The sequence below is a fragment of the Aphelocoma coerulescens genome, chromosome 5 (genome assembly GCF_041296385.1).
Source record: "Aphelocoma coerulescens isolate FSJ_1873_10779 chromosome 5, UR_Acoe_1.0, whole genome shotgun sequence".
Lineage (NCBI taxonomy): Eukaryota > Metazoa > Chordata > Aves > Passeriformes > Corvidae > Aphelocoma > Aphelocoma coerulescens.
Genome location: NC_091019.1, coordinates 31,229,850 through 31,251,501, shown reverse-complemented (window position 1 = coordinate 31,251,501; position 21,652 = coordinate 31,229,850). Strand labels below are relative to the sequence as shown.

At 37.8% G+C, this 21,652-nt stretch overlaps 1 protein-coding gene across 14 annotated transcripts in view; it reads right to left on the bottom strand.

The window, feature by feature from the left end:
- NUMB (NUMB endocytic adaptor protein) overlaps positions 1–21,652 on the bottom strand; it is a 92,799-nt gene that overhangs the window by 26,275 nt on the left and 44,872 nt on the right. For 12 of the 14 annotated variants that reach the window (XM_069017474.1, XM_069017481.1, XM_069017488.1 and 9 more), the window contains exon 2: positions 8,345–8,488. In XM_069017474.1, the coding sequence (XP_068873575.1) occupies positions 8,345–8,470 (126 nt within the window). In that variant the 5' untranslated portion in view covers positions 8,471–8,488. Of the gene's footprint in view, positions 1–1,752; positions 1,823–8,344; positions 8,489–18,963; positions 18,983–21,652 lie in introns of those variants that run through there. The other 2 variants (XM_069017475.1, XM_069017484.1) reach the window with 2 other exon arrangements.

Here is a 21,652-nt window from a genome sequence, read left to right as displayed (position 1 = left end):
AGAGCATTTCTTGTCACAGGGATTGTTGCAGCTTGCATTCCTGGAGAAAGTGAGTACTTTTCCATCAGGAAAATGCACATAGCAGGAATGCAGTATTAATATTGAATGCACTCCTACTTAATTTCCATAGCAACCAGTGAATGATAGTCATGACATCAGCAATTCTCGGACATAAGATGTTCTGTAAGAGATTTAATCGTTACACCAGAAATTAACCGCCAGTGCTTTTACAGAAAGCTAAAATCCATGTGGGCAGAGTCCACATACAGAGTAACATAACATAAAAGCTCTAATCCAAATAAAATACTTTCAGAGGCTGTTGGAGAAAAGTCCCTAATGTAAACATTATTAAATAGAAGCACTGCTTATATTAACATTTTTAGCAAAAAGAAGATGAAATTATGGTACAGCCAATTGAACAAAAACCAAAAAACTTTCTCTCTTCATCACTTATTTTGTTCTCTTTGCTGATAGTGGTGTTTGGTATCAGTCTCAAGCCAAACATAAAGCAGTCGACACAGGAACAAGTTAAACTGGCACACAGCAGAGTATCCTTAGAATTCGAAAAGTGCTTGAGAAACTTTATTATTTTTCAACATTTTAACCTTTTTCCAACTTCATCTAAAAACCAATAACTCAAGTTACCATATCAAGTGTTTCTGGTGAAGTTTTCCTACTGTCTTCTCCCAAATACATGCTATTGAAATTGCTCCCACTGAAACATCAAGGGCTGATATATCAGGTCAGAAATGAAAGGACACCATCTGTGTCCTAGTACAAGCAATACTGCCCTGATCTTCTTGTTTTCATTTCTCTCCCAAATACTTGGCTGACTCAGTTTTCAAAGTTTTAAAGTTCAACAATAACAGCTGGCAAAAAGAAGATCCTTCACCAGAGCTCCCTCAGCCTGGACAACTCACTCAAGCCAGTTCTGTTTGTTCATGTCTGGTAATATGCTTTTACAGTCTCTCTTCGAAACAGACTCAGCTACACAAATAACTGAGTATCAGCAGATATTCAAATGCACTGTTTTATTTGCAGTAACAGATTAGGTTCTTTGGATTACATTTGAAACTACACGGACACAGGAAATGAGGTTACTTGAAGTCTTGGCCAAGGTGTCCTGTGCTGGGAAACGAGCTGCCATGAAGAGAAGCGCACCAGCATTTCTTGGTATTTTTCCTAGAGGCAACAACATTCTTCTTTCTTCCTCTGTGTAAGTTCTGGGGTATTATTTGCAACAGTAAGACTGACTACTTGACATCTGCACGTGCTGATATGCTTCTAGAATTGGTATTGCTCAAGAATTAAAGCCTGAGCTCCAAAGTTTAAGAGTGAAATGCTGTCTTGCAAGTAGATGTAAGCTTAAATCCAGAAATCCTGGATATGTCTTAAAGCTGAGCTATTTCCACTGACTTCTAAGATTTACATTCCAATGTTCAATACTTTATTTCTCTCCTCTCACACTCATGCTCCTGCTTTCTAAATTTATCAGTTTGAAACAGATTTTGCTCAGTTTGCTCAGACAGAGCTACAGAAGCACAGACAACAGAAACTCTATGATTAAGCATCAACAAAGCTTAATTTTGCTTAGTCAAAGCTATAGGTTAGTTAGGATGCTATACATGTAACCAGAAATCAAAATGTCTCATCAACCTGTTAAATCCCCAAAAGCAGGAATTGTAGAGGAGATCAAAAGAATCTAAAGCAGTATCTATCAGTAGTTCTCCTTATTTTTTACATTACACCCACCTAAGAGCCACACTGTGCATTTCACATACTGGTTCTCACATGGCCTTTATCCTTGTCAACAGAAACAACACTGTGAGGGAATAACAAACATTTCCAGTTAGAAATATTGAAGATGAAGTAGAGAAGCTCAATACAGGATTCACAAATGCTATGTTCTTAATTTTCTTACAAATCCCTAAAATGAGGCAGAAAGGGAACTCAAAAGGTTATGTAGGACAGCACTTGCTTCAGGGCAGGATCTACTTCCACATCTACATCAGAGAAGTCAGCCTTGAAGTATTATGACATTTCTGTAACTGGAGATCAGTAAGCTAGACCTTCTACCCAGTAGTTTACACGTCTCACTGTAGAAAGGGATGTTATTTTGCTGAATTGTTATTGCTAATGCATATCCTAAATTTCCCTTGATGAGGCTTAAACACACTATTTCTCCTAGTCCCCTCACAGTTGCACATATGTACTGTCAGACTTCGGTTTTCAACTATATGCTCTGATGTGCAATTCCTATCTTTCCAGGAATTCAGCATTATTTAATAAATTTCAAACTTTCTTTTAAAAAAGGAAAAGAAAAAATAAAGGAAAATCAAGTGTTGATGCCACCAAGTTTTATACACACACTGCACAGGTGCACACTCTACCTTTTCAACTCCTGCAAAACATTTGGTCTCCATGTATGACAGTGGATATCTCCTAATTTTAAAAAACAGAATTAAGAGGTATAATCCAATAAGAACTTTTTGATTTCCAACAGATAAATTACATTTAAAATAAATATTTCTGCAAGGCCATTCAAACCATTTTAATTGTCCTATCTTTAAAACAATGTGAAGTTTATTAAACTATTCAAGAATTTCACCTTTGCCAAAGACAGGAGGTTTTTAAAACTCAGCAAGAAGCTTCATTTAAAACCTCGTCTGCAAGGCTATTCAAACAAAACTAAGGGTTGAACACAAGGGTGAAAAGATTAGGGATTGCCTTACATTCCTTCCGCCATGACAAAAATGTATAGGAATATATTTGTGGTAAGCTTCACACCTTCCATTATAATCACCATCTTTTATAATTAGCTGTCTTCCAGCCTTTTTCCTGTGATGTTAAATGCTGCAGGATTTTTAAAATGTACCATTGCTTGCTGAGGGTTAGCATTCAATAGGAATGGTTACTGTTCATTGCTAACATCAGGCCTTCAAAGGTAGAGATTTCTAGTGTTTAATGTGTAAGGCTGTGCAACATTTCAGAAATCAGCAGATTTGTCACATTAACTTCTTAAAAATACTTAACATAGTTTCCAAAGACCATTTAAGGACCTCAAGCTTTCACAGCGAAAAATATCACATGCTTAACTTAAAGGCACTTCAGCATCACGCTGGAAAATTCTTTCACAGCTATTATTTCAAACTAGAAGCACATTTAAGACATAAAATAAAAGCCACAGTTACCTGTGCTGGTACCAGTCTTTCTGACCTGAAGAAACAGAATGGCATGCAAGCTGTATTTATGAACTTATTAAAAATAAGAAGTTATTTTTAATATGAGATTTATAAATTTGACATTAAGCAATACAGCTCAATATGCAAATTCCAAAACTAAAGAGGACAACTGGGCAGCCACGAGTGGTGTAAGAGCACAAAGCAAAGTGACCGAAACGGCCTATCTCCTACTGATTGTGATTTCAGCAGTACCATGTTCAGCTCAACAACCCAAACACAGGGACCCCAGGGATGAGAAATGACATTCACAGGTCCCAGTGAGGATACTCTACAGGGCTTGTGCCAGTAGCTCCCTTTCCTTCTGTCTCTTCTTGAATATAAAGTAATACAGTGTCTTCCAAACATCTCCCATCAAAGCAAGGGTTAGATAGGAAACAGTTCAAGAGACTTGTTCTGAAAAGTCAATTCTTTTATATACAAAAGTACAACTGTATCCATACAACTGTTATTTGTTAACACTAACACAGAAATCAAATTCAGCGGAAAGGCTAACTCCAATGACACCAGGTACTCAGCAGCAAACCCTGGATGCCAGAGATAGAAATGTGGCTTGTTACTCTTCCACACCAGCTTTTTCACTGACATCTTCAGTCTTCCAGGTGGAATAAAAAAATGCATGTAAACTTGCAGGTGATATGCAATAGTAGCCTTAGATGCCTTAACGTTAAAAGAGACTGACCACCAAAAATATGGAAGTGACAGAACAAAAATTATCCAAGATACACAACTGTTGCATCTTCTAGAACAACAGGTAGCAACCAGCTGTTAATATTCTGTTTAACACATCCTTTTGGTCAGAACCACCAAGAACTGGAAAATGTTTGGTTTGTTTAGTTCTCTAAGGTAAAAGGAAATGACCTAATTTTTCTGATATAAATTTCACATGCCAGTTACTCCAAAGTGCATTTGTATGAATGAAAACCACTTACCCAGAGGGACACTCTAAAAGGCTTTTCAGACAAAAGAAGCCCTAGTGTCAAATATTTTAGTCATTATACCGCAGAACAGCTGCATGTTTTTGGTGAGGTAGTGTCTGAGCAAGAAAGCAAGTTTGAAAATGTGTACGTCAATGAACTTCATTTATTGCAGTTATAATGTATAAAATTGTGAATAAATAAATTACAGCACTGATAAGCACAGCTATAATGGCTGTTAGAATATTCAGCTTCTGAATAGTTTTAAATACAATCACTTCATCTCAGGCCCCTATGTATTGCATGTATCTGGCACAGTTTTTCTCTCAGAGGAAGGATTCACTACTGAAACACAGTATTTACTTTTCAGTTTGTTAGGACAGAGGAAAAGAATTTTTCCCTGAAAACAGACTTCTGCACAGACTTTCCAGCACATGTACCAGTGCCACATTTAATAATGGGGCAACTCTTGTTGAACATCTATAAAAGCTGCAAGGTATTATGCCTCCACACTACCAAAGTTAGGAGAGCAACATCATTTATATTTCCAATGGAATAGCAAAAGCGTGCAAGTCACTTTTCTAAACACAAGTTTAACATTCTTTTCATACCTTTGCTAACAGACAGGACCTGTCTCTCCTTGGCTCTTCTTTCAATCTAACTTTAGTGGATTCAAAGCAGTTTACATAGAAGAGCAGTACAGGAAAGTCAGTAGCCATCGCATGGCCCTGTCTTTGAGTGTCAGGTTACTGCATCAAGTGTGGTTAGATTTCCAACACAGAGAAAAGCTATCTGTAATTACATCTATACACACTAAGATGACTGAGAAAATATGATCAATAGCTGGCTACATGCAGCACAGCCTCACCAACCAGCTGAAGAACAGACTGTTAAACAAAACAAAAAAGAGTGCTATTGACTAAAAGGAACAGTATGCATCCATGATTATTACCACCTCCAAATTCATGAGCACAGCACTGGAGAGAACCAACTGTGGATCGAATCTACTTCCCTGAATTTTAAAGCAACATAAAGGAACATAACAGGAATTTTGCCCTACTTTCCACAGACTATCTTCTCCCCAAAGAGAAGATGAACCATAGATGTATCAGATTTGCTCAAAATCCAACAGAACACTTAAGGACTTTAAAAATAGGGATCAGCTGTGGACATAGCACAGGAAGAGCTTCTAGAAACACGTCAACAGGGAAAACCTTTCAGTAACATTAAATCTGTTTGCAGTACAGCATCCTCCAAACACAATGAATGAGCAGCTACTGGAATCCCTGTCCAACACTAACAGAATGAAGCCTGAAGGCAGGATGAAATCCTACTTGCAACATGACTTTCAAAGTGCTCCCACATGCTCCGTAACATCTAAAAAAGGATAAATCTGTGGTAGCACTCTACAAACATCCAACCTCTGGGCAAAATATAAATGCCCAAAGGCAAGAAGTTAAAAACCACACCAATTTAAGAGATCTTTTCTTTACAAGAGAAACCAAGGGCAAACGTTCCTTTACGTGTTTGTACTAGTCTTCTCTCGATCTCAAAAAAAAAAAAGAGTATTAGAGTCTTACCTAAATAAAATAGCAAGCATTAGAAGAAACAAAGCCCACAACCTGGCTGCTACTACACTACTCTATTTTACTTTCAAACAGAAAATCTTACAGACAGCTGCAGCAACATTTGTCAAGAATTCTCAGGTCTTCACTAAATACAGGTGAAGTCTTCACCACCCCTGCGAAAGCCAGATTCTGGTCTTGCTACTCAGTTACGCTTTGAGCTCCAAAGAATTACAGACGATGATTTTTAGAGAGTGGGCAATGCAAATCATAATAAATAAGAACAGGCTAACCCCTGCCCCCCAACATATTAAAGTGTGGTTGAGCTGCTACACTACAGACAATGGACCACTTTGTAATTCCCACTGCAAAGCCTAAAGGAAAATTAAGGTATATTCATTATCTTTCAGATTTGAATGCATTCCTATTCATTAACCATTCTTCCCAAAATATCTCACTTTGTTCTGCTCCACTGAGGAGCATCAGGAAGAAAAGTCACCCCATCAGATATTTAAGGACATAGGAGACTGCATACTTTTCCTGGTATGTATGAATTTCCAAAAAATACCCATAACAGGATACTCTCCTTCAATAGCACAAAGTTCTTTCTGTGAGCAAAATACAGTACCACCCACTAAAGCGATGACTACACATCTGGTTTATCTCGTTCCCTCACAATGGCATACTTCCTGTCTCTATCTATTAAACACCAGTTAACACCCACTCTGCATCTCAAGCCTTATAAAAATTTCCACTTTGTCCATACCAAGACACACTATTTTGGACAATAATTCTAAACAAATAAGATAAAACAACTCTTACTATCAAATTGTTCTGAATTTACGTTTTCACCTAATTGCAAGTTCTTTAAATATTAATAGTCTACCATTCTGACCAAATTAAGAAACGTACCTTATATTTACCTCAAGAGCATTTTTTTCCAAAGAAAAAATTAAATTAATTCCAACAAATTAAAAGCAGACTACTGAGTGCACATAAGTTCCATTATGATGACAGGATGCAAAGATTCATCCATTTCTACACCTTTTCACCACAGAATAGGCCAAAACCTTTTTTGACTTTGGGTACATGTGCCCAGAATAGATGAATGCTTCATTTAAATACAGGAAGTACTTGTCATTAGAAGTGCAAGTCCTGACTGAGAGTTTTAAAAAAGTCAGTCTTTGAACAGTGAGAAGTGGTTCACACCCTTTGTGTTCAGTAAAGGATTGAAAAAGTTTGAATAAAACTAAATGCCTAGAAATTGAGCACTTTGCTTTTCAACCTGTGTAATACCTAAGTTATGAAAAAATAACCAGACTCAAACTTACAACTCTGTTCTCTCCTAGACAGTGTTAAACCTTAATCTAAGTTTGAGCTTTCACAGAGCAATTACTTTCAAAGCTTTGGCAAAACACCATCTCTGTTTAGTACTGAATTACAGTTCCTTCCTCTTAGCAGAAAAATAGCTCAAGACAAAAATAAGCAAGCAGCCATGAACTAGAAATGTTGTATACACTTGAGTATATGTAAAAGCACACATAAGCAACTCTAGTAGGGTAAAGCAGGGCATTAACCTTGTGTGAAAGTTATCTCATACTTACCACGTATCTACACCAATCCACAACTTCACAAAAATACGAAACAGTCAGTTCAAAGAATTCCACCTAGCAACATCACATGTTTAACTATCAGACAGAATTACTTTAAGCACAATACAGAGAAAAACTAATGAAAGGTCCTTAGGTGTCAGAACCATAGACTGTGTTCCTTGTACATAGATATTTAACTCAATAGCTTTCCCCAAGCGTCATCTGCTTCTAATGTATTATAGCTCTACTATTAGTGTACCCTGAGGAAGAATGGGGAGCATATGCAACAAGCCACCCTAAATTTTATATTTCTTTTTATTCTGGTATTTATTAATATTAAATACTATTCTAAAATATTAAAATATTGTTTCTTATATAAAGAGGAAGGAGAATTGGACACAAAAAAGAAAATACCTATTTATAATACCTGATAATCTGGAATGAGTTATCAGAATTTTAAAAGGTAATTTCAGTTTCATATGCATTAATAGTCTGTCATACACACACACAAAATCACAGCACAGAGGCATTCCCAGAAGTTAGCAAGTGCTTCTAACCTCATGCACTGGTCGAAATCTCAGGTGCTACTTGACAATATTTTCAATTATCAAGAGGGAGGAAGGATTGCTTTCCAAGCACAGCCCACCACTTACCTTACAAGTCAAACTGTAACCACAACTACACTTTTAATAGAGAGAACTGAGTACCTTTCCACACAATCCAAGAGGCCTATCATTTCTGACCTTCCAGAAAAATGAAGACAAAGATTGTATTACTCCTCTACCTAGCTACATGATTTATTTCAACTAGATAATAATGTAGGATATCTCAGACTGATTTTCCAAGGCATTTGTTACATGAGTCATCTGGTTTTAAGAAAAAAGCCACATCCTTTGCAATGAGAGCTGACTGTAAAATAGGTCCGTGTGTAATGAAGCATGTCTCTGGCTTATGCTTGCCAAAGCTCCCCAAATAATAATTCATGGCAAGAGTACCTCACGGATATCCAAAAGAAAGGCAGAAACTCTTACCTTAACAGGAAAGCTACACTTGCCAGTACGAACACCTTCTTCATCAGTCTGCCACTGATGAGGCCTGCTGGCCTCTGGCACATAGACATCTTTCTTTCTCCTAAAGCTTTGCCGTAATTTGTTCATTTCTCAGATTTTCACGTCCTAGAAGAAGAAAAAAAGAATACTGCCAATAGGGACCAAACACGCATTTAGCCACTTCGGGTCAAACACTATCATGACAAACGATCCTGAGCTTTTGCAAAGATGAATGGAAGGACCTGTGAAAGAAAAATATTTTGGACACAGATTCAGAGAAAGATGGATATTCACTTCAAAATGGAAAACACAAATCCACATTACTTGTTTAACATCTTTCCACAGCAACTGAAGCATTAGACCCAGTAATAACTATTACTGGGAGGATAAGGTTTCCTAAAATAGCAGACAGAGAAGCTTTGAAGAGTGATGCACATGAAATCCTGCCTCCCCAAATTTTAACACCCACCTAAAGCAACCAAGTAGGACACCAATAGCAAAAGCTTCCAAGGCACTCACGCAAGGCAAGGATTCATAGCTCTAAAACTGCTCCTAAAATTGGGTGCTTGCGCTGTTCATTAAGTACACGAGATAGGTTCACGCTTTGACTGAGGGGAACAGTCCAGCCTGTGCTTAGTCTACTGGCAGAATTCTTATGCTTAAGTGAGAAATGCACTTCTTCAAAAGGGGAAGACAGTGCTGCAAATACACTTCTAAAGCCTAGAACTCAAAACATAGTATACACTATGCCTTTATGTATCAATTTCTAATACAACCCAATCTACACTTTAGACACGCTCACCTTTACTAGATTCAAACTACAATTAGCCAAGAAGCTATCAGAGAAATTACTACTAATAAAAATACTTGATATTCACCTAGAGAAGTAAAATCATACGGGATACAAAGTGGGGAATATTGAAGACATACTGAAAGGCTTCTTAAGATTTGGTCATCTTTCCTGAAAAAGAAGCCTTCTTACAACCATGACATCTCATTTTGATTGAAAAAAAAAATGCTGCAGAATGCAAGGCAACAAAATCTAATTGGATTATATATGCCTATTTCCCATTAGATTGCATAAACTAGAGAATATATAGATATTTACTATACAGTCAATAGCTGGCCTTTGAACAAAAGCTGCTTTAGAAGCAGTTGGAACACCATTTTAAACCTTGAAAAGAGCTAGTATCTTCCAGTCAAAACTATTTGACATAAGTGAGAAAAATCGACCCATTCAAGTTTGTGATATCTAGCATTAAGAAATTTAAAGTCAAAATGCAGCTATTTCAAAGCTGGACACAAAAGTCAGAAACTAAAAGCATTATAGAAAATCACTGCCCACCACTAATTACAAATACTAAATTGTTTTGTATCTCATAGCACACTTTAGCCATTCAAAATAACAAAAAGGTGTGAGTTTTGTTACTGATTCCCTACTACTTCCTTCAGCAACTGTTACTTTCTTCCTCAAGCAGCAGATAATTGAACAAGTCAGTTCCCACTGTATCTTAGGGGCATGATACTGGCTAATTTCTCTAGAATCTTCCACCTTTTCATTATCTATTAAAAGAAATATTTTAAGAGAAGTAACAATTCAAATATATACCCATGGATAAAGAAAATACCACTATATCACTAGGACTGGGAAATTTAAGTGTGGTGATGTTAATTGTTTAAGGGCAAATAAGCACGATAGTCACACCCACAAGTTCACTGGCATTTGAATTCTATTATTCATGGGTCTTGCAGCATTCTGAACCATTCTTTCAGCGTATAGGATAATTCCTTAAGTATTTCTACATTAGAAAACAGCCACACCAAACACCATTTTTACAGCAAACACTGAGCTCAAAGTTGCTTGATGAGCATTTGAAAGCCAGAAGGTGTGACACTCCAACCAACCCAAATCCAAATGCAAATTAAGTGAAGGGCTGGGATGTACAGCAAAGGCTATAGGCAACTGTCCCTACCTAGCAGGTACCTAGAACAGCCATGAGATATAACAACCAGTCTCAGTGCAGGGATGGGAAGTTGCTGAAGGATTCTTAATCACAATTATCTAGTTATAAAGAAGTGTTAACTTCAGTCCTTCATAGCTACAAAATGCTTGTCATAACTAGTAACATATTTTCTTGAATTTACTTGAGCGGATTTAGAGATTAGAACATATGTGCAAAATAAAAAGCACGCACATTTCTTTCCACTCAATAAGCTGAAGCAGCTCTGTTTTGCTTTCAGCTGGGACAGAGCTAATTTTCTTCCCAGTAGCTGGTACAGTGCTGTGTTTTGGATTTAGGCTGAGAAAAATGTTGATAACACATTGGTTTAGTTGTTGCTAAGGAGTGTTTAAGTCAAGGTCTTTTCTGCTTCTCGCCCCACCCTACCATTGAGTTGGCTGCAGGGCACAAAACGTTGTGAGGGGACACAGCTGGGAGAGCTGAGCCCAACTGACCACAGGCATATCCCACAGGATGTGGCACCATGCACAGCATGGAAAGCTGGGGGAAGAAGGAAGGAAGGAAGGGGGTACATTCAGAGTGATGGTGTCTGTCCTCCCAAGTAACCACTGCGTGTGATGGAGCCCTGCTCTCCTGGGGATGGGCAAACACCTGCCTGCCCATGGGAACTAATTTCTTGCTTTGCTTGCCTATGTGGCTTTTGTTTTATGTATTAAAATGTCTTTATCTCAACCCATGAAGTTCTCACTTTTGCTCTTCTGATTCTCTCACCCATCCCACTGGGAAGAGTGAGCAAGTGGCTGGATGGGGTTTAGCTGCCACCTGGGGCTAAGCCACAACACTCTTCTATAAACATGGTTTGTTTATTTTACAAGCTATAAGCCATTTTAAAATCTCTGAATGTGCAAAGGCAATTCTCAAAGTTTTAAGAAGAGTTGCAAAGCTTCTATTCTCCATCAAGGCTTAGAGAGGCATTACAGCAATATCAGTTATGTAGTCTGTTTTACAAACTGCAGACAGAGGACTCTATGCATCAGTCTAAAGGAATCAAAATTTCAAGGGAGGCCATTCAATCACCTTGGGCAGGTGAGACACACTGCAGCAAATCTCTGCATGGCACCTCAGCTCATAAGGACAGACACCCACTCTTGTCCCTGCTGCAGACTGGCAGTGCCACAGCACGATGAGCAAAACCACCCCTCCAGCTGCTTCAGTGAAAAGCACAGGAATCTGGTCAGCACATGACTTACAGCCCAGCTGCCCGACCTTGCACTCCAGTGAGAGACAAATGGGCATAGACACTCCACTCTGCCAAAAGAGGCAACAGACTCTTAAGCAGATACAATTAGATGCAGTAAGGCTCATGTGTCAGTTTTGAAGATCTCAAGGTAATTCTGAATCTCAAAAACTTCAGTGAATAGCAAAGCAAGGACTGAGGACAGCACACAACCACTGTACCACTTCTGAAAAACAGCAGTCTAATTGCCTTATCATAACATTTGCTTATGCGAGCATTCTGTTGGACTTCTCCCTCCCAGGCATTACTGTTGCCCATGAGACTGGTGCCTTATCAGACATTTATTCTGACCAGGAATCTCAATCCCCAGGGAAGATAAGAATAGGATTTCCTCAACTACATTTTGTCTGAGAAGCTGAAGTGGCATTTTGCCCAAAGTATTTCCTTTTCACCAAAAACCAAACCCATTTTCCTACATGTTCTAATTTTGAGGTCATGTTGGCAACAAACAGTTTAAAAATAGCTTATTCTATCTGATAGAAATGCTGACAAATAGCAAAATTAATTTCTGGTCAGGCAACCATCAACCTCTCTCCAATGGCCACACTTGGGTTTTCTGAAATGTCAGACTTATGAGTAGGTTGCAAAACAGTCTGTCCTGTAAATACCTAATTTGCTGGTAACATGCATGTCAGGACAACATAACTAGAGCCATCACCTGATGGGAAAGTGTTAAATAGAACAATTCACATGGGCTGCATATTCGAGGATTCAGGAGAGAAGCACATGAATTGCTACAATTAAGTGCTGAAAATTTTACTAATTTTGTCTTGAACTCAAAATCTCTGCACAGAAGCTCTAAAGAGAGATGAGTGAGCATTTTCTACTTGAATTCTTTGTAGGGCACTTCACATTTCCATGCAAACCCCGTGTGCTTGCCAACACAACAGACACCAGCCTAGGCTGCAATAAGCTATCAGGGTATTTTCTACTAAACTGACAGCATCACTGGTACTGTAAAAAGCATGATATTATGTTTTGGGATTATGTAAGATGAAAGTTATCAGACTTTGGGGTTTTTTTTTATTTAGCAACTTATTTTTGTCATGTAATTAGAAGTATTTTAAAACCACCCAAGAGACAAACCAAAACACCAAAACCTCTATTACCTTTTCACTTTTACAAATCCAGCTGGGACCCAGAGAAAGAGGACAATTGAGACTATGAAGATAAACCTGGTGAAAAGCCAAGACAGGAAACTCAAAATCTAATTAAATCACAAAACATAACACTACATCAGAGACAAACTGCCAACAAAGGCTGAAAGCACTGAGCCTTCTAGAGAAATGAGGAAAAAGAGCCACTTTGGGTCCCGGTACATTTCAAGGTTATCTTACTGCAGACAGCTGAGCATCTGAATGGTCATGACCACTGGAGAAAAAGAACCAAGCAAAACAAACCCCAACAAAACAAAACAAAACAAAACAAAACAAAACAAAACAAAACAAAACAAAACAAAACAAAACCACTCACACAACATGAAAATCTCCACCACTTTTGTAATTCAAGAGATTACAACATGAGACTAGACATTAGACCATTTCCCAAAGCATCTACCTACAAAAGGTATCAAAAAGACAAAGGAGTTTTTAAATTTATGCTGCCATTCATTTTTATGCAAATTTAGGTATTTTGGAAACAGAGCTCCAAAGGCAATTTAAGGAGAGCTTCAGCACCATTATTCTTCTGACCAACAGAAAAACTACCATTTACACGTCTATCAGTCCACTGACAGCTCAGGGGCAGAGTTGTCAGAATCAACAGAGACAGAAACAACAATGTCACGGGTAAAAGTGTATGTTGAAGCACTCTTGGCTTCACTGCCTTGTGCATCATCAGGTTATGGCTGCAGAACAAATTACTGCAAGATAAACCAGCATGTTAATTCATGTCTTGTTAGCTGCTCTGCTGTACAAGTGTGTTCACTTTTACCCTTCAGTGAGCACAAACCAGCAATTTACTCTTCAGTGAGAGATGGGTGAGCTTTCATATTAACTGAAGTTAGATCAGGAGGAAGCTGCTGATGATGCAAATTTGGAGCTTAGCTTTGCAAGAGTTACCCATGCAGTCATACCTTTAGATAAGCAACTCGTTTACACTGTGCATAGGTGTTTCTTGCAGAGCAGAAACTGCTACAGGACAATCCAAACTACAGAATCTGCAGGGCAGAAGGACAATATGGGCACCTGGGCACCTGACCTGCAGTTCAAGCGGTCAGATTTTAAGCTAGGATGTACTACATATTTCACACTAAGCAACCACTTCCAGTTTCAACACTGAGAAAAAAGAAACAGCACAAACATTTTTTTATCTTTCTCCTGAACACTAGCCTTCACAAAGGTTATTTAATCTGCATTCAATTATCTGTTACCTCTTCTGTTTACAATGAAAAAGGATTAAAACGGGTATTAAGTCTTCAGTCAGTGTTTTAAAACCATTCAGCAGGTTTGGGGTTACTTTCTGTTTTCTTTCAGAATTTAATACTGTTTCCTATTTACCTATTTAGAAAAAAAGATAGTAATGGGTCAAACAAGGGCAAAGTACTCTCTGCAGCCTGCAACAAATAGAGAGTACCCAGGGGCAGGAGGGAACACCCTCCTTCTCTCCCCCACCCTGCATACACCCACATGCACTCCGGGTGCCATCCTCCTGATTTGTAGTACAGAGTCCTCCTACAAGCCTGAATCACCAGGAGTAGTATTAATACATGAACAAAATTCCTTGAAGTGTGCACTTCAAAAAGCATGGAAATAAACTTTCAAGAACAATGTGGAATCATTCTAAAATGTACAAGACTCCATATACAACTAATTCAATTAACTTGATACTATCAGATTAAGTAATTTAAAAGAAAAAAAAAAGGTCTCATTCATACCTGTATTGCCTGCTGGCCACACACAGGTGAGGGTCAAGCACCTGCACAACCATCTGCTAGCTATGTGCTCTTCCCCAGTGAAATTTGCTGAAGGGCCAAGCCAAAAAGAGGCTGAAACCCAGAGCAAAAACCTCATCCATCTCTAATACGTTTTTCTCACATTTCTTGACATCAAAGCTTTCTGAACCAGGATGCATTCTTCCTGCCAAAGCTACCTGATATTTCAGGCTTAAGAGGAAATGCAAATAATCTTAATCTCGTTGAAAAAAATGTGTTTACCTAACCTACTTACTAGGAAAACACTCCAAAAACATTCCTCTGCATACTGTGAAGATCTGTATCCTTAGAAAGCACTGAGTTCTTGTGCAAGTACAACCTGGTCACATCTGTCCACAGATTAATGTTTAACAGCTATCTTTTGAATATTATGAAAAACTGAACCTTATTATGAAATCCACAATGGCCTGCACCAGCAAATGTTAATAGCCCACACTTCCATATTCTAGAAGAGTAATTCACATTGCTTTTTCCAATAAAATATAGTTCACTGCTGGCACTTTAACATTATTGTAAATCTTGGCTATAACCAGGACATGAGGATATCAACAAGGAAATATGCTTGTTTCAAGCCATTTTCTTGAGATGAGATTTGGGTTTGGCAGGCTGACCTGCAGTACAAAGACAAATAAAAGTGGTTCAAAACATTTTAGATCTCTTTTGCTCTCTAATGTACAATTTGAGTCCCTAAACTTAAGATGACAAAGAACATTTCACTTCTAGAAAAAGAGGCAAGCTAGGAAAGCAAGTTGACTCCTTCCAAGGTAAATAGTCTGTCCTTGTCTATTATGAAGCTGCCAGGATGGAGTTTTACTTCTCTGAAAAATCCTTATTAAGCACTGCTGCTAAGCAAACACTCTCCCCTCCTCTCCCACTTACACAGTACAAAAACATGTAATGTCCTATCTCTCCAAGCCTACTGTAAAGGTTAGCCAAAACTTGCTGCAATTGCCCTGCAACAGCTTCTCTGCAATTATTCACCAGCACAAGAACACAGAGTACCCTTATCTTCTAAGGAAGAAAAGGTCACCCCATGTGTCAGATTCTGAATGCAGAACTTTGAGCCTTTTTGTAAGTTTAGATCCCATAAAATCTAATTAAATCCAGCACTGTCACACTGAAGCAAATGAAGGCATGTAACCGTATGAGCATGCTCACTAAAACGTTAACAGCCCTGTTTCGCAATACAGGCTGACTAACCACATTATTCCCCACATGGCTTTCCAACCCATTCACCCTTTCATTACTCAATTAACATCTAATAACACAATACTACAAGTAAGCATTCTAAGACATCAAAATATGCATAAAGGTGAAGCATTTCTTCATTTGTTCAGCCAGCAAATACATTTTGTTGTTGTTGTTATTATTATTATTTAGAGTTCCAATTAAGGAGATTTTCCTTGTTGAAGATCAATTATTGGATACATAACTAAAAGTCTACTGAAGCAAGCATACATCTATAGAAAACTCACCTTCCAGCAGTGAAAGTAATATTTAGATCATACTTTGAAAATACAGCAGAAATGACAACCTTAAACTCTTTATGTAAGAGCAAAGAGATCAGAGCTGTGACAATAATGTCTCTGACAGCACTCTTAGAAATTGTGATGCATTGCTATCATGTGAGGTACAAAACATCCTCTCAAATCCATCAGGTTTCTTGCAGTCTTATACCTGAACTAAGGTTATCATGTGAGCACTTCACAACTCTTTCCAGAACACTTGACAATTGTATTTGCACCATGGATGAGGGTGGAAGAAGGGGAAAAAATAATGTTATGACAACATCTTACTGGCACAAGACAGAGTTAAAAATTGCAAACAGCTTATGAAATATCAGGAAATGAAATAATGAACTGTACTCCAACACACTGTTAACAATTACATGGCTAAAACGTTCAGCTACCAGAGGCCCTGTCCTAAAGCTTAGAATTTTGTAAAATACACTTTTCAAGTATAAATACCCCCAGACTGCAGCAATTAAATACAGTACTCAGTATTCCACAATGTTATGTAACAGAAGCATCACCAAAGTTAACATTCAGACTCCTAAACTGTCACAAAAATACAAGTTTGATCATTGCAAGGCAGAAGTTATTCCTAAAGATATGCAATGCTCTTTCTAGCAGATGTAAGATAAATCATTTGCCTTTCACAAACCTCTGAAATTCATCAAATAAAAGAAAGCAAGCCTCATTTTCTCCATCAATAACTATTCTAAAGCAAATGTCCCAATTCAACAGACACCACAACAACTGCAAACTCTGACTATGGTACTATACAATATGCTAAGAGGTTTAAGAGCAGAGATATAAGGCAGTAATCCCCTTGTTTTGTAGGCTCACTCTAAAAACACCCTGCAGACTGTCAGTCACTAGTGGAAAGCAGGTCTCCTAAACACTTTATGTGATACAAAGTGCATTGAATTATATCATCTATAATAACTGAAAATAAGCAAAAGTTTAGTAAAGAAACACTAGCTATGCCTTGTGGAAAGCAGTCAAAGTAATTCTGCTTTGCAGCTCATCTGCACACGTGAATAATTTTAACTAACCAAGCCATATCATTTCCAAGTGCATCACTGGCATCTAGGGCAGCTAAATATGAGACAACTCAACAGTTTTCAAACACGAACATCTCGGTTTAAAAGGTATCTTTACAAATACGTGCGGAATTTCAAAATGAAATTAGATATAAAAAAAGTACAGAAAGGGCTGAAACAGACAAAAAGTATGGGTTTTAATCACTCAATTCCACAAACTGCAGTTTGAAGTTATAAATGTCAAATCCCATGAAAATAAATGCATTTTCAAAATTAAAAAAAAAAAAACTTGACAAGCAAAATAAGCAACTTTTACTGGTAGATCAATCACAAATCTTAGGTTTTTACACTGCACTTCAGTAGGACCTGTGAGTATTTTATAAGCAAATAATCGGAGTTGACTAGACAAGACCAAACATCTGCTGCTTAGTATGAGACAGGGTCAAATATAAATCAGTCAATCATACCTTTGTGCTGTTGACCTGATCACTACCTACTGACTGGGAGTTCAGAAACATACAAACACTCACTGTATTTTTGGTTCCAGCTCTTGGGTGAGAGCAGAAAGAGTAGATGAAGTAAGCTGCAGATCCAGAGCACGTGTTTCAGGAACCAACTGCACTCTAAACCAGATTACTAGGAGGATATACTTCAGCAAAATTTAAAAATATATACTTGTACTCATAGTGAAGCTCTACCCTTGGTTCATATACAATGTTTCACAAAAGTGAAAGCAACTGCATTTTGGACAACTGATCCTGCAACACTGATCTACACCAGCCCACAGCATGGTCCAGTCCAGCAGTCCACGCAGCCAACATTCCGGAAACATTTGGAGCAACAAACCATAAATTCGTACCAGCTTTATGAGAAGTCTTCAGTGGGAATGAATAGTAGTGCTGCTGAGTCTGTCAGCAAGTAGGATTCAGGTACAGAAAAACCAGGTAAATCCACATGATCAGATACAAAACAGGGAGGTAAAAAGGGCTCTCCACCACAGCCAGCAATGTTTCATTCATTCATTCATATATGCTCTCAAAAGAAAATAGTTCAGCAACAGTTTACAGGTGATGCAAAATGTTCTGAAGTAGGTTAAACTGATTTTGAAAAGACAAGATCATCTCACAATAAGAAATTCTTCTGTAAAAAAACAGCAGAGAAAAGCACATGGAAGAAAGGTAAAAAAGCCACCTTAATTATTAATAGCAATGAATAAAAATTCAGCTATTACCACTGTCTAGGAAAGGACTCACGTTTAGTCCTCTAAAAATTTAATTGTCAAATAAGCAAACAGTAGTAAGAATTATTATGAAAGGAGCACAGCAAAGCCAGTACGATGCCGCAGCATAAGATCAGATTGCACTCAGCTTCAATACCACATAGTTCTTGTACTTAATATACCCTCACTGAAATGAAACTGCAAGGTGCAAGAAAGTGGCAAGGATAAGGAGGATAGCAAGGACTACTTAACACCTTCTGCTCAAGGACAGATTAGATACATCAAAGGTCTTCACCTCAGAAAAGCAATTTTCTAGTGGGGAAGGCTACAAAAATTACAGTATCAAAATGTTAGCAAATGAAAAGGAAATGATGATTTTTCAATTCTTATGTTGCAGAAACTGTGGAAAAACAACAGAATTCTCCAGCAGTCCAGGTTTCAATAAAAGAGTATTTCTCTTCATGATACAAAATTAACTAGGACAATTCCTAGCTCTAGGAAAGTTTAAAAACTAAAAATAAAAAAGAATTTAAAAAATTTAAAATAATAATTAAAAAAAACAAAACAAAGAAAATACCAACAACAGCAACAAACCCCCAAACCACACAGATTAATTATTGGATCAAAACTTCAAAGGTTATTGGAACCTATAGTGGAGGTGCAGCCTTCCATTTAGGAAATCATCCAGTCCAATCTGACCAGCTGGGAAGTCTTCCTTCATGTCTTAATCTTCTATTCTTCCCCAGGATCCAACACTGACTGTATCAGAGAGAATTACTGTGCTATGAAGCCTTTGTTGTGAAGCAGCACAACTCACAAGCTGGTGTCCCTTCAGGGCCAGTCCAGCTGGCCACACCTCCGCGTTGCAGCTGTCACAGCACCACAGCAGAGTTGTTCACACCCAACTGCCCCAGCACCACCACGAGCTGGCTCGCTACAGTGGTAAGGATCTCCCTTTCCCAAACACACAGAAGCAGAGGTTTCTATAGCTCAAGACATTTAAATGAAATGAATTTGTATATTCCAGATAGCTCACAAAATCTGAATTATTGTGGCAACAAGCCATGGGTGCACTAGTCACTCTCAATTACGAAATGAGAATTAGCTTAAACTGCCACAAAGTGTGCCATTCACAGGGTGACAGATGACTCCTTGTTATACCAATACTGCACTGGGCCCAAGCACTCCAGTCAGTCACAGCCTGGCAGCTGTTACATGGCGGTTCAAGACACTTCAATCGCTCTCATCCTCCACAGCTAAACATAATTAAGGCCCTCTTATCTGTGGGTTTTCTTCAGCTTGTTCACGCTAAATCAACCACACTTTTGACTGCAGCTAATGCAAAGAAGGAGGAGGGCAAGTGACACAAAAGGCATTTTTAATATTCATTTATAACTCAAAGTGAAATTGTGAAGCTTTCTATCAAGCTTTTGTGAAAAATGGCAGGTTTTAATAATAAAAATGAGCCGAGAGAAAAGATACAGTAATTTCTTCTGGCTGTCAGAATATCAGAAAATCATTTGATCATCCCTCATTAAGCCTCATAACAGAAAAAGTTCACATTCATGTAAAAGATAGGCAGAATGTTCTTAAGAACTCACTCTGGTGTCCAGCATAGCAACTGTGGTTGACTTCTAAGAATGTGATTTTTTCTTTACACAGATCTTACTTATTATAGTAGGAATTACTTTTGTACACCTGTCCAGTGCAAGCTTTGAGTTGTTCCATAACGCTTTTCTCACAATAGCTCTTTACAAAACACTACAAGGAACTAACAGAATTATTTCCCAAATCCATTTGCTTTACACAAATGTAATCAAATCAGAAGCTAGCTTAACAAAGTCAGATACAAGCTATAAATTCTTTTAAGAACACAGAATGCAATGCTTTCTGAATTCCTTCACCAGTTAAATACCTTTAAAAATATTTTGCATCTTCTCTAGACGCTAATACAAACCACATGGTTTCATTACCCACAGAAGAACCCACAAAATATTTATGGAATCTATCACCATAGTCCCTATGAGAGGTGTCTAAACAGAGAATTCCAACACAATTCCAGCTTTCTGGTACCATTTTGTATACAGACAACTGGTATTCCTTACGATAACCCAGCACGTAAAACCTCACTTCATGCCTAATGTTTCCCATGCCTGCTTACTGCAAAGCCTTAAGATCTAAGCACAACTTCAGTGATTTTGAAAATTATATATAGCAGCATAACTAAAGAAATATCTTTTATAAGCATTTACCTTCCTAAAATCCTGATGCATGTAATTTTGTGAAAAAACATTCCCCAAACCCAATCAGTAGAATCAGTTACCAGAACAATGTTCATATGACAGTAGAAAGAATATCTTCATTGGTGACTTACTTTTTTTTCCTCCCTCAGATTCTGCCATAGTACTTTTCTTAAAAATCCCTCTTTCTTGAAGCTATAACCATGACTCCATGGATATTTTTTAAAAAATGAACCTATGGGCTGAAATAAAGGAGAGATGATAAAGTCCAATATGGGCTACAAAAGGTTTAATCTGGGAACTTATGTCATTTCCTCCCTGTACCTCACAAGACAATGCTTTTTTAGATAATTTTAAGTGTTTCTTTTAAAGAACAACCCCACAATCTGGAATTATTACACCATTATACCAATTTGCCACAACTCCAGTCAAGGCTGGATTTTTCTTTCTTCATGGCAACAGACCTGAAGCTTCTCAGACTGATGCCAAAACCTTTCATCTTACTAATTTCAATGTTTGCATATTTTCATTTGGGTACAAGGGGAGAGGAGGTGATCTCTATAAAATTAAGTGATAAAAGGATAATCAGTCTGCATTAAAGGTTTGAGGTTTTTTGGAAGAACTCCAAGTCAAGTTTTTCATATCTGCTCTTATAAACAGATACATACTTCCCTTCCCCACTCCCTCTTCCTATCGCTTGACATTTAGAGCCTTTTGCTTATAAGGATAGTAATGTTGGCCTTTATGGAGGCTGTAGATAGGAATTCAACTGCTATTGCTACAAAATCTCACCAGCACTGGTTTTTTAAACACTGATAATAATCTCTTGGACATTTCCTTCTGTGAAGTTACCAGATTTCCTGATGGTCATTAAAATTAGTAACACGTTATTTTTGACCAGCAATAATGTATTATGAATCCACAACTACATGCTCAGTGAGAATTATCACATAAAGCTTGAGACGTCGGTAAATCCAGGGGTTCCTCTCCAGACCGTTTTTCTTTACTCCCGCTAAACTCAGTGAAGAGAAAGAAAAGCTCAGTTATACAAACCCACTTTCAGTATACCTAACAATGAAAATATATTTCTCTAAAT